This window comes from Glycine soja, chromosome 2, assembly GCF_004193775.1.
Source record: "Glycine soja cultivar W05 chromosome 2, ASM419377v2, whole genome shotgun sequence".
Lineage (NCBI taxonomy): Eukaryota > Viridiplantae > Streptophyta > Magnoliopsida > Fabales > Fabaceae > Glycine > Glycine soja.
The window spans coordinates 13,044,758-13,057,620 of NC_041003.1; the positions used below are offsets into that span (position 1 = coordinate 13,044,758).

At 35.0% G+C, this 12,863-nt stretch overlaps 1 protein-coding gene and 1 long non-coding RNA gene across 2 annotated transcripts; both read right to left on the reverse strand.

Annotated features, from left to right (window-relative positions):
* Positions 1 to 6,267: 6,267 nt before the first annotated feature.
* Positions 6,268 to 6,889, reverse strand: LOC114371055. Its single transcript, XR_003657999.1, has 2 exons — positions 6,790 to 6,889; positions 6,268 to 6,705 (listed from the first exon to the last, which is right to left on the reverse strand). It is a non-coding gene; the product is annotated as an uncharacterized LOC114371055 (long non-coding RNA).
* Positions 6,890 to 6,940: 51 nt separating this feature from the next.
* LOC114372886 lies at positions 6,941 to 10,424 on the reverse strand. Its single transcript, XM_028330448.1, has 3 exons — positions 10,307 to 10,424; positions 7,047 to 8,314; positions 6,941 to 6,964 (listed from the first exon to the last, which is right to left on the reverse strand). Exons 1-3 carry the CDS (start codon positions 10,422 to 10,424, stop codon positions 6,941 to 6,943), a joined length of 1,410 nt encoding a protein of 469 aa, XP_028186249.1.
* Between the last annotated feature and the right edge of the window lie 2,439 nt (positions 10,425 to 12,863).

Genomic DNA, 12,863 nt, shown 5'->3' on the forward strand with positions numbered 1-12,863 from the left:
GCGCTTTGTTCTTTCATGGTTAACGGGATTTGTGGCAATTTGAATGACACTTGTATCGTCAGCATGCAGTGAGTTAATTTTGCTTTTGAAAAACCAAGCTTTAAAAGGAGACCGCGCATCCAAATAATCTCAGAGCATGTAGCAGACATGGCACGATATTCTGCTTCAGTGGATGATTTGGAGACTGGGTCTTGTTTCTTGCATTTCCAAGAGATTGGAGCTTCCTTTAAGAACATACACCAGCTAGTAGAAGATTTTCGTGTGTCTGGACATCCAACCCAATTAGAAACACTGCATGCTTGAAGATGTGTTGATGCACCAGTAGGGAAGAAAAATCCATGACTGGAAATGCCAATTAGATAATTAATAATATGGTGTACTGCTAAAAGATGCAAATGCCGAGTAGGGAAGAAAAATCCATGATTGGAAGTACCAATTAGATAGTTAATAATATAGTGTGCTGCTAAAAGATGCAAATGCCTAGGAAATTGCATGAATTAGCTAACTATGTGAACAACAAATGAGATGTTAGGTCTGGTGATGGTTAGGTAAATAAGACTTTCAACTAGCTTACAATAGAAAGTTGGGTCTTGTAAAAGGTCACCTTCATCTCGTCGCAATTTTAGATTAATTTTTGGAGTGTCAGCAGGAGCAGAATTAGTAAGACCAACTAATTGAATTAGATCTTGAATATATTTGTGTTGATTGACAAAAATGTCTTTTTGTTGAAAGTGTACTTTTAATCCCAAGAAATAAGCGAGTTGACCAAGGTCTTTCATGTGAAAAGTTGAATGCAATAGTCTCTTGATTATACTAATAGTCTCTAGATTTGATCCGGTGACCATAATATCGTCCACATAAGCAAGAAGTATAACAATTCCTTTTAAGCTCCTTTGTATGAAAAGTTATCATACCTGCTTTGTATGAAGTAAAAACCAAGCAGTGTTGTGAGAAACTTTTCAAACCATATTCTTGGTGCCTGTTTTAATTCCTATAAAGAACGTTTTAGCTTGCAAACAACATTAGACAAAGGTGAAGGCATATCGGTAGGAAGTCTTAAGTAAATTTCCTCCTTGAGGTCACCATGGAGGAATGCGTTCTTAACATTCATTTGGTGTATTTGCCAAGTAAAATTATTTTTAATTTCAAGTGACTTAGATTTCATTAATAAAATCTGTTCAAAGTAAAATTATAAGATGGACAACAACTTTTCAAAATTGAAAAAAAAAAAAAAAGAAAACTCACCCTGAAACTAAAAATTAGAAATCACACAAAATGGGACCTTAATTGGTTACGAGTTGAATACCTAATGGGACCTTAATTTTTTACTTTCTCTTAACCAATTTATATCTGTGCCAACAACTCTAGTTTTTTTTTTTTTTATTTCTTAAATAAGAGTCCATCACTTGTATTATATTGTTATTTATTAAATAACTATTGTTTAATTAAAATAATGAGTTAATTTTATGTAATTATACTTACGTAGTACGATCTAAAGCTTTTGCTGCTTGAACTACTATCTCCACAAACACTTGGGTTGATTTCTCTCAAAACAGTGACAATATTTTAAATCTTGCAAAAATATCATACATTTTTAAATATTTATTGAATTATTTAATTTACTTTTTAATAATATATATAGTACATTAACATTAAAATACACTCTAACTAAATAAAATTTAAAGTAATTTTAGTGTTTAACCTGTGGGTCTAAATTTAGTTTAATTTAATTATCAAGTTTGTTCCCATTGTAAATAAGCTTCTTTTTTTTACTAAACTAGTCTGAAAGCATTTTTTTTTCAATTAATCCGTGTAAGGATAGAAAGAATTTTTATAAATTTCCTATTTATTTTTTAGTTAATTAGTGTGGTTTCCAATCATTGTTTATTTATTCTTCTGTGTGTGAGCAAGAGTCTGAACTTTCACTGTTAATTTTATCTCATATTAGACAGATTTATAAATTTCAATGTGCAATAGTAAGGAAAACTGTCAAGAAAATAAGGTTTTTTCATTTCTTTCTCTGATCGTTGCAGGTGTAACACTAGGAATTCATAATGAATTAATGAGCAGCAAAGGACCAGAGATATTGCTTCTTCCTCTAACTCTTCTCTAGTATCATTTAAAAAGTATGATGTTTTTCAAAGTTTTCGCGGTAAAGACACGTGATAACTTCACAAGCTATCTATATGATGCTTTGACTAGAGATAAAAGTGAAACTTTTATAGACAATTGGCTTGAAAAGGGAGATGAAATCTCACCAGCACTCATCAAAGCCATCGAAAATTCTCATACATCTATTGTCATCTTCTCAGAGAACTATGCTTCCTCAAAGTGGTGCTTAAATGAACTCAACAAGATTATGGAATTCAAGAAAGAAAAAGAACAAATGTGATACCGGTGTTTTACTAGGCAGATCCATTCCATGTAAGTCACCAGACAGGGAGCTGCAAGGAAGCCTTTGCTAAACACGAGGGACATTCCATGTACTGCAAATGGAAAGCTGCTCTCACGGAAGCAGCCAATTTATCTGGGTGGCACTCTCAAAATAGGTAAAATTTTCTGAAATAAAATAATGAGAAAGATGTCAAGTCATTGTTTTAAATTGAGTTTGCTGGGAGGAAAATACCACCTTGTGTGCGCTCAAGGTTCCCGATGAAGATTTATGACTGCTTTCAGCATGGACAACTTACCAATACCATGGTTACCAAAAAAAAATTGAGTTTGCCATATTTAACTCTAAATTGAGTGTACTTTTGTAGTACAACAACTTTCTTGCTAGTTTGTTTCATAGAAAAAGCAAAAGTTGGTTATGTTCTCTGAGTCAATGAATTTTCAATCCCCAATTATATGTTTTTGTTTCTTTCTCTACTTTACTACCATATTGATCATAGGTTTTGTACAATAATTTTGTGTAGTTTTGTTTTTCTTTCTTTTCAATTTGTTAGACTTATAACACATCATTTATTTCTCTGTTTCCCTTTTCTTATGCTAGAACTGAGTCTGAACTCCTTAAGGGCATTGTTCGAGATGTTTTGAAAAAATTGGCTCCTACGTACCCAAATCAGAGCAAAAGACTGGTTGGAATTGAGAAAAGTTATGAAGAAATTGAATCATTACTGAGAATTGGGTCAAGTGAAGTTATAACCCTTGGAATATGGGGCATGGGTGGCATTGGTAAAACCACCCTTGCTACTGCATTATATCACAAACTGTCTTATGATTTCGAAGGTCGTTGCTTCCTTGCAAATGTGAGGAAAAAATCAGACAAGCTCGAAGATTTACGTAATGAACTATTTTCTACATTATTAAAGGAAAACAAACGTCAGTTAGATGGTTTTGACATGAGCAGGCTTCAATATAAAAGTCTTTTCATTGTCCTGGATGATGTGTCTACCCGAGAGCAATTAGAAAAACTAATTGAAGAATATGATTTCATGGGAGCAGAAAGTAGAGTCATTGTTACAACTAGAGATAAGCACATACTTAGCACAAATCATAAAATATATCAGGTTGACAAATTGAACTGTGATCACTCTGTTGAGCTTTTCTGTTTTATTGTTTTTGGAGAAAAAAAACCTAAACAAGGGTATGAAGATCTATCAAGAAGAGTAATTTCCTATTGTGAAGTTGTTCCTTTGGCTTTAAAGGTTCTAGGAGCAAGTCTTCGTGAAAGAAATAAAGAAGCATGGGAATGTGAATTGAGAAAACTTGAAAAGTTTCCAGACATGAAAATTCTTAATGTATTAAAATTAAGTTATGATGGCTTGGATCGTCCTCAAAAGGATATATTTTTAGACATTGCATGTTTCTTCAAAGGAGAAGAAAGATACTGGGTAACAGGACTACTGGAAGCTTTTGATTTCTTTCCAACATCTGGGATAAAAGTCCTTTTAGATAAAGCTCTCATAACAATTTCAAATGCCAACCAAATAGAAATGCACGACTTAATACAAGAAATGGGTCAGGATCTATGAAGCACCGACACCGACATCGGACACGACACGGACACGAACACGTGGACACCTGAAATGTTGAAAATGTAGAACACGGACACGGCTATATATATATATATATAATTCAATAAAATAAAATTACATAAAATTAAATATGAGCGATATGCATAAAAGATCTAAATTGAAAATTAAGATTTATATATTCATCATCATCTCAAAAGAACTTTTCCTACGATAATGAGTCACAAAAAATACTAAAAATTATAAAGCAAGATGATGAATTAGCAACTTCAAGTCTTCAAGAATTCCACAAACTAGCCATCATCATTGAAAAAGACACCCTCTAACTCTGGTTCATCTAAAGACAAACTAGCAATTTCAAGAATACCACAATCATCAAGTGACCCAAAATCATCTCCAGCTACATCCCACATTTTAGTTTCCTCTTGATGATATTGTGGAGTATTCCTTGAGAGAAGTCGTAGGTTGCTATGAAAAGAAAAGAAAAGCTTGCGGGGAAGGAAAACCAGGCAGCAAGAAAAGAAAAGAAAAGCTTGCGGGGAAGGAAAACCAGAGGCATCAGGCAGCAAGAAAAGAAAAATCAGAGAATAAATAAGAAGCAAAGCTTACCTGCGCGGGGAAGGAAACCAATGCGGCAATGGAGGTGCTTGCGGGAAGAAGAAGGAGAAGACACAGAATGGCAGGTATTTTTTTTGTAAGCATTTTAAAATAAATAATAAAAAAACCTAAGGCTCTTAATGGGCCGCGACGCGCGTGTCTACGTGGTGGGCCGCGTCCAAACAGAGGTGTCCTCCTGTTCAACCGCGTCCGGTGACGGCGCCGGCGACGGACACCGCGTCGCACCGGAGTCGTACGCGCATGGGTGTCCGGTGCGAGTCCGACACGGGACACGCCGATGATGAGCCGCGTCCGTGCTTCATAGGTCAGGATATTGTTCAAGAATCCGAAAAATACCCTGGAAAAAGAAGTCGGTTGTGGAAACATGAGGAAGTGCTTGATGTATTGAAATATAACAAGGTAAGTGGTAGATGCAATTGTTATATTAGATAATATGTATCCTTTTTTGAATGTAGCTAGTCTTAGCTAATTGTTATTCATTTATTCTAATGTTTGTTTGTCAGGGAACTAATGATGTTCAAGGCATAATTTTAGATTTGGATAAATTGATAGGGGATCTATATTTGAGCTCTGATTTCCTTGCAAAGATGGCTAACCTGAGATTTCTTAAAATCCATAAAAAGTGCAGGTGGCATGACAGATATAATGTGTACCTTGGTGATGATCTTGAGTCATTGTCCGATAAATTGGGGTACCTTCACTAGGATAGATGTTCTCTTAAGTCTTGGCCACCTAACTTTTGTGCAGAACAACTTGTAGAGCTTCGCATGAGTTTTACAGATGTTAAAAAGCTTTCGGACGGAGTTCAGGTATGAAAATATGGCTATGCATGATACATTTTGCTCAGATTTTTCTTTAAGTTAAGGTTCACAATTATGATTTTGGAAATTTCTAAACAGTGTGATGCATCTTTTTGCAGAATCTTATGAAATTAAAGTCAATTGACCTTTCATTTTCCGACAAGCTGGTGGAGATCACAGACTTATCTAAGGCAGAAAAACTTGAAAAAGTTTCTCTTGCTTGCTGTTATCGCTTGCGTCAGCTACACTCATCCACGTTATCTCTTCCCAAGCTTGCATATTTGAATCAAAAGTACTGCAGAAATATTGAAAACCTTGAAAGCAATGTTCATTCAAAATCTGTCAATGAACTGACACTCAGTCATTGTTTATCGCTCGAGAAATTTTCAGTGACATCATATGAAATAAAAGTATTGAGCTTATCTAACACCTATGAAGCACCGATACCGACACCGACACCGACATCGGACACGACACGGACACGGACACGTGGACACCTGAAATGTTGAAAATGTAAGACACGGACACGGCTATATATATATATATATATAATTAAATAAAATAAAATTACATAAAATTAAATATGAGCGATATGCATAAAAGATCTAAATTTAAAATCAAGATTTATATATTCATCATCTCAAAAGAACTTTTCCTACGATAATGAGTCACAAAAAATACTAAAAATTATAAAGCAAGATGATGAATTAACAACTTCAAGTCTTCAAGAATTCCACAAACTAGCCATCATCATTGAAAAAGACACCTCTAACTCTGGTTCATCTAAAGACAAACTAGCAATTTCAAGAATACCACAATCATCAAGTGACCCAAAATCATCTCCAGCTACATCCCACATTTTAGTTTCCTCTTGATGATATTGTGGAGTATTCCTTGAGAGAAGTCGTAGGTTGCTATGAACAAATACTAAATCTTCAGCTCTATGTGGTGTCATCTTGTTTCTCTTTAAAGAATGGATAAATGAATATGTACTCCAATTCCTTTCACAACAAGAAGATGAACAAGGTTGCGCAAGTAGCTTAAGGGCAATCTTTTGAAGTATTGGAGCATTAATGCCATGAACTAGCCACCAAGCTTTTGGATCCATTTGACCTCTATCATTTAAAGAATCAAGATCATCAAAGCCTTCTCTTCCATCCGAGAAGTTGGCAAACTCAATATTCACTTTCCTCCTTACATCCACATCAAGAAAGAACCTCTTAAAGCATTTTAATCTTTCACGAGTGAGTTCCATGTCTTGATGTGGAGGAACTCGATTAGAATCTTCACTTAACCATTCATGACTATAATATCTACAATTAAAAAGAAATATATACATGATTAAAATTTATGTAATTCTAAAAAAAATGTAAGTAAAAAAGTATAGAGTCAATTACCTAGGATTTAAAGAATGAGCTAAACAATGGAGAGGAGTGCTACTCTTAGTCCAACGGTCAATTAATATGGAGTGCACTACCTCATAAAAGGTTGATCCTTCACTCTCTTCCTTTCTCTCATATTGATATATGGCATTCTTCACTTTTTCAATCATTGAATCCCACATCTCATATACTAGATGGAGAGATGAAGCTTTTGTATCCGTTCTTCTAAGAACATCATAGATAGGGCTAGTGAAAGAAAGAATATAATCAACCTTATCCCACCATTTATCATCTAACAAAGTATCTTTCACAAATTTAGCCTTTGCAACATCATCTTCCTTATAAGAAGACCATTGGTCACTAATGACCATTTCTTGGAGTCCTTTCTTCAATTGCTTGAATCTCTTGAGCATTACAATAGTGGAGACAAATCTTGTTGGAGCAATGGATAACAATTTCAATGAATTGAAAATTGATAGTCTCATAGAGTGACTCATGACAAAGTTTTTCACAAACATTGCATCATCCGCAATTTGGGTGATCCAAGAACATTCTTCATAAGCAACATTATTTTTTTCTGTATTCTTGGCTGCACATATGTTCTTCAAAGCAAGATTTAATGTATGGACAACACATGGAGTCCAATAAATTGAAGGAAACTCAGCCTCAATTATTAAACCTGCTACTTTACAAACGGCTGCATTATCCATCACAATTTGCACAACATTTGAGTGTCCGACCTCCATAATTACCTCCCTCATATGTTTGGCAATGAAATCCTTGTCTTTGATCTCATTTGAACAATCAATGGCCTTTAAAAACATAGGTCCACTCTCCGTGACAACCATGAAATTAATAAGAGATCTTCTTTGCGGGTCACTCCATCCATCACTAACAATGCTCACACCCTTCTGGCTCCATGCATTTTTAATTGGTTGTAAGAAATTCTCCACATGTCTTCTCTCGTTTTGAAGTAATGTTGTCCTTAATTTATTATAACCTGGAGGTTGGTAACCACTGATCTGATTGTTGGCAGCATAGGCAAATGCCTTCCTATAATGAGGATTTCTTGCTAAATGAAAAGGCAGCCCCGAAGAGTAAAACATCCTAGCAATTTCATGATCAAGTGTCTCTCTAGCTTGCAAATTAAAGGCATTTTCTACAGATGATGTCTTTCTCTTTTTTGGATCAACACCAAGAGTGTTTGTATCCATTTGGTGTTGAGTAGAAACTGGAGGCAATGACACAGATTTTGTTTTTGACCTCTCCACCCTCAATGTAGCCTTCTTGTCTATCTTCTTCAAATCTATAAGTTTGGCAACTGTTACCTTTTGACAAACTCTAACTCCCTTTCCTGTCATCTTCAACAAGTGCGCCCTCACTCTAGTGTAAGACCCATTAAAGGTAAAATCACAAATATTGCATTTTATCTCATAATTTCCACCACCAGCTACACTTTTTATCTTTGTAACATAGGTCCATAAAGGTTTGGTATCATCATCTTGTTCTTTAGCTTGACTAGGACTAGAAGCACTCATCTCTACAACAATTTAAAAAAATAAAAAATTAATGTAAATAATTTCTAAATAAAAAACAAACAACAAAAAGCAATTTGTAATCAATGTTGACCGGGAATGTGAAAATAAATAAGTTCCAAAAACATGTACATGACAAATACATAACAAATTTAAGTAAATATTTGACTATTTACTTTCACATTGAAAAATTAATTTTAAAATTTAACTTTAGAAAGAAATTCTAAGTTGAGCATCTTTACATAACTTTTGGATTTAACAAAAAAATTCATTTTCAATTTTACTATTAACTTATTTTTTAAATAAAAATATCCAAAACACATGTGCAAATTGCTTCAATACAACTTGTCTCACAGCATTAAAGCACAGGAATTTAATTACACACAGTACCCTTGCAGCCATCCACACATATCACCAAGAAAAAAACACACACCACTGCTCCACACGATTTGGAAAGCGAGAAAGCTGATCATCACTAACTTTAATTAAAGCATTTTAGAAATATAATCCATTTTTTTAAATTAACCGTAGAAATATCGTCACTCTTTAAATCTCTTGAGTCTTTAATTTAGAGAAGCTAAATTCAAAATAGAAATATCAAGAAAGCAACATGTGGGGATCAAAAGTAAAGAGACTCCCAAAAAGCATCAGGCCAACAAGGGAGTCTCTCAATTGAGGAATATTTTCCTGGTTTTCAAAATAAAGTGGAAGGCCTACGTGTTTTTTCAATGAGAAGTTGTTTTTTACAATAAAATAAAGGTAAATGCATTTAAGAGGGAAAAGTGGTATGCGTGTGTGAGAGAGAGAAAACAGTCTTTACAATAAAATAAAGTGGGAATGAAAATAAGATAGTTGTTTATTTTTGGTCGAAGAGATATACATTTTGGTTGTGCCAACATTGGTACAATTTATTTGTTTAGGTAGGTACATTTGATTAATCGGTATACGGTGTTATTGAAGGCTCGAAAATTGATTTGAAAATTCTTTCATATTTGGTGTTGTACTTGTCATGTCCATTCATGAAAAAGGTATTTTGTTTGCACTAGTCCTACTAGACCGATTAAGTTTTCACAGATTATAACCAATAATAATGAGGAAACAAGTGACTAGGTAACAAAAAATAGTGGCTTAATTTGCAAGGAAAAGAAAGAAAAAAAGGGTTTATCTAAAAAGTGATGAAAGCTAAAGGATAATAGACGTTGGAAGCTTGAAAGGAATGAGGTTTTGTGGGGTTTCTCTTTGTCTACATGTCTTTTGAGGGAATTAAGAGATGCCCCATATTGTCTTTCAGTATCAAAGAAACTAACGTTTGTCACAGAATCCACCAATATATAATTAATTAATTAATTAATTAATTAATATATAGTATATGTTTAGTGGGGCTTCTCACTTGACCTTTACCAAAACCAATACAAAAAGAAAAGGATGGGAGTGCAGTAAGGTGGACAGTTGTTTATCTTTTGAAATAAGATGGATAAATAATTAAATAGTGAAGTTGACTATTTCACAGCAAAAAAGGTAAATGCATTTAGAAGCTCCTAGATGTTGGCATGTCATATTCTAATGAATAAGCCTTTGTAAAGTGGTATGTGTGTGTGTGTGAAAGAGAGAAAACAGCCTTTACGTGCTGAGAAGTTGCTTTTTACAATAAAATAAAAAAAATGGAGAAACGTGTAATACCCAGCGGATAATAGCCAAAGAGAGAGAATGTGTAAATGTTTAAAGAATAAAGTGGAAAACCAGAGGCATCAGGCAGCAAGAAAAGAAAAATCAGAGAAGAAATAGGAAGCAAAGCTTACCTGCGCGGGGAAGGAAACCAATGCGGCAATGGAGGTGCTTGCGGGAAGAAGAAGGAGAAGACACAGAACGACAGAAGAGGTATTTTTTTTGTAAGCATTTTAAAATAAATAATAAAAAAACCTAAGGCTCTTAATGGGCAATGACGCACGTGTCTACGTGGTGGGTCGCGTCCAACCAGAGGTGTCTTCCTAATCAACCGCGTCTGGTGACGGCGGAGGCGACGGACACCGCGTCGCACCAGAATCGTACGCGCATGGGTGTCCGGTGCGAGTCCGACACGGGACACGCCGGTGATGAGCCGCGTCCGTGCTTCATAGTCTAACACTGCTATAAAGTGCATTGTCAGCATCAATTGGTGACTTATTGTCTTTAGAAGTGTTAGACCTAAGTAGGAGCAAACTTAAGAGCTTTCCTGAAAACATCAAAAACCTTTCAAAGTTAACATGGCTACAATTAGAAGGTTTGTGAGAAACTCGTGTCTCTGCCAGAGCTTCCATCATCCTTGAGAAAGCTTAATTTAAATTATTGCTGGGAACTCGAATCTCTGTCAGAGCTTCCACCGTCCCTGAGAGAACTTCCTTTAGATAATTACAAGAAACTTGTGTCTCTGCCAGAGCTTCCACTGACTGTGAAAAAGGTGACTGCCTATAACTGCATTTCTCTGAAGACAAACATCACACAAGGACTAAATATCTTAAAAATTCTGAGTTTGGTAGTCTTGATTATTTCATCTTTCCGGGAGACCATGTCAACAAAGAGTGTGAGTTTAATGCAATAAAGAGTTTAATAACTATTTCTTATCTTCCTAAATCTGACTTGTTCGGTTTCATTTACTGCATCATTTTTTTCCGGGAAAGATAGTTGTTGGCATAATGATGGTTCAATTCATATCTATCAAAGTAGGATAGAGCTGGGCCTGGAAAACATACCTATGCGATGCTTTAGCCATTTAGATTCAGCTCACATGTTCTTTTCTTATGTTGACATTAGCCGATTCGGCAGAATAAGTGAAGTAAATGATCAATTTGGCAACATAACATTTAAATTTGAACTTGAAGTCAATAAAGACAGCATAAAAGGGTGTGGGATTGATAGGAAGAAGGACGTACGTGAGGAAGAAGCAAGAAGGACGTATACGAGGAAGAAGCAGGAGTGTCCAACTGGCATGAGGGCTAACTCAAGATGTGAGATCCTGTCCATGCATCCCATGAACACACAGGGGCATTGATCTTGTCTAGGCATGATCAGGTACACATAGAGGCCACAACAGGTACTAAGGTAGTCATCATAGCATCCTTAAACTCTTCCCATATTAAGGTAAGGAGAACTAAGATTTATCTCGCTAATCATACAACTATCATCAATAATCATTTAGGTCACCTACCTTGCGCAAGAATGCTCACTCTCGAACTCTTCCATGCTTAGTGATTAACGCCCTACTAACTACCTTACTCGCTTCTTAAGGTTTCACACTAAACCTCTTAACTATTTTTCACAAGTTTTCCAACTACTCTATACCAAACATTTTCCAAGAACTATGGTTACAAGTTTCTATAGGTCCTACACCTAGAAGATTCTCAATCTCACACTTAGGTGGTAACTAAGCATATCCTTAAGGAACACAAGCACATGACTTACTAAGTTTAACTTTCGTTTACAAATAACAAGGATCATACATACTCACGTATTTCCTCTCGAAACATCTTAACGTGATTGACAACGGCGAAGTCTCTCTCTATTCGTAACAGAAGTAATAACATGACAATATATCAAATAGTTTAACAAGACATGATTGGAAGATGAGCAACTCATAACAAGATGAACACTCGATTGATTAGGAGACAATACTTTTAAATCAAGAATGATCACTTATCCAGAATCAACAACAGATATTCCAAATGAATTTTAGAAATGAAAATATGATCACAATGTACGCACATATGGAGACATCAACTATCGCTTGATTGTGATAGAAACATCAATAATCCACTTGTTTGATGTAGGCTCATAACACAAAGAATGAATTATACTCAAGCATGCAAGTGTAATCGAGTTACTTGACTTCAACACGCAACACAAAAATAGGTTGCCCTAGAATCAGAAGGTACAATCAAAGAGTATTCTTTATGAATTATATCTCGATATGAGTAATCAAACTATAGAGTATTAGCATCACTAAGAACAAAAAATCACAAACAACCATACTCTCTATGCAATTAAGGTAGAACATCATACTACAAGTATACATAGAATTATAAGGTTCATATAACAAGTATATAACAAACATATAAGAATAAAGAATTAAATAGTCACTAAGGATGTATTAAGGAATCACAAACTTCAATAACTACACACAAAATAAAGGGAGTTAAGTAGTCATGTGTTTACACATCAAGAAAGGCACACTCATCCAAGACATATATATGGTTCAAAAGGTTTTCACAACACTAATCCACACATCAAGATGCAAATAAGTTTATTAACAACATACACGCAGGAAGATAAGGGCTCATTAAGGCATTATCCATCAATATCAAGGCTTCTTGCATCATCTAACGGCTTGCCATAATGTCCAACCGCAATTCAAAAATTATAGAGATGGTCAGTCTCATAACTCATGACTCAACAATGGATTTATGGTATAGCAAACATTAAGGATGCAAGACACATGCAAGCATTATTAGTAAGTCTCATTTGATCGTACATAAGAAAATACAAATAATAATTTAAGCATGCTAAACAAAAGTACTCATA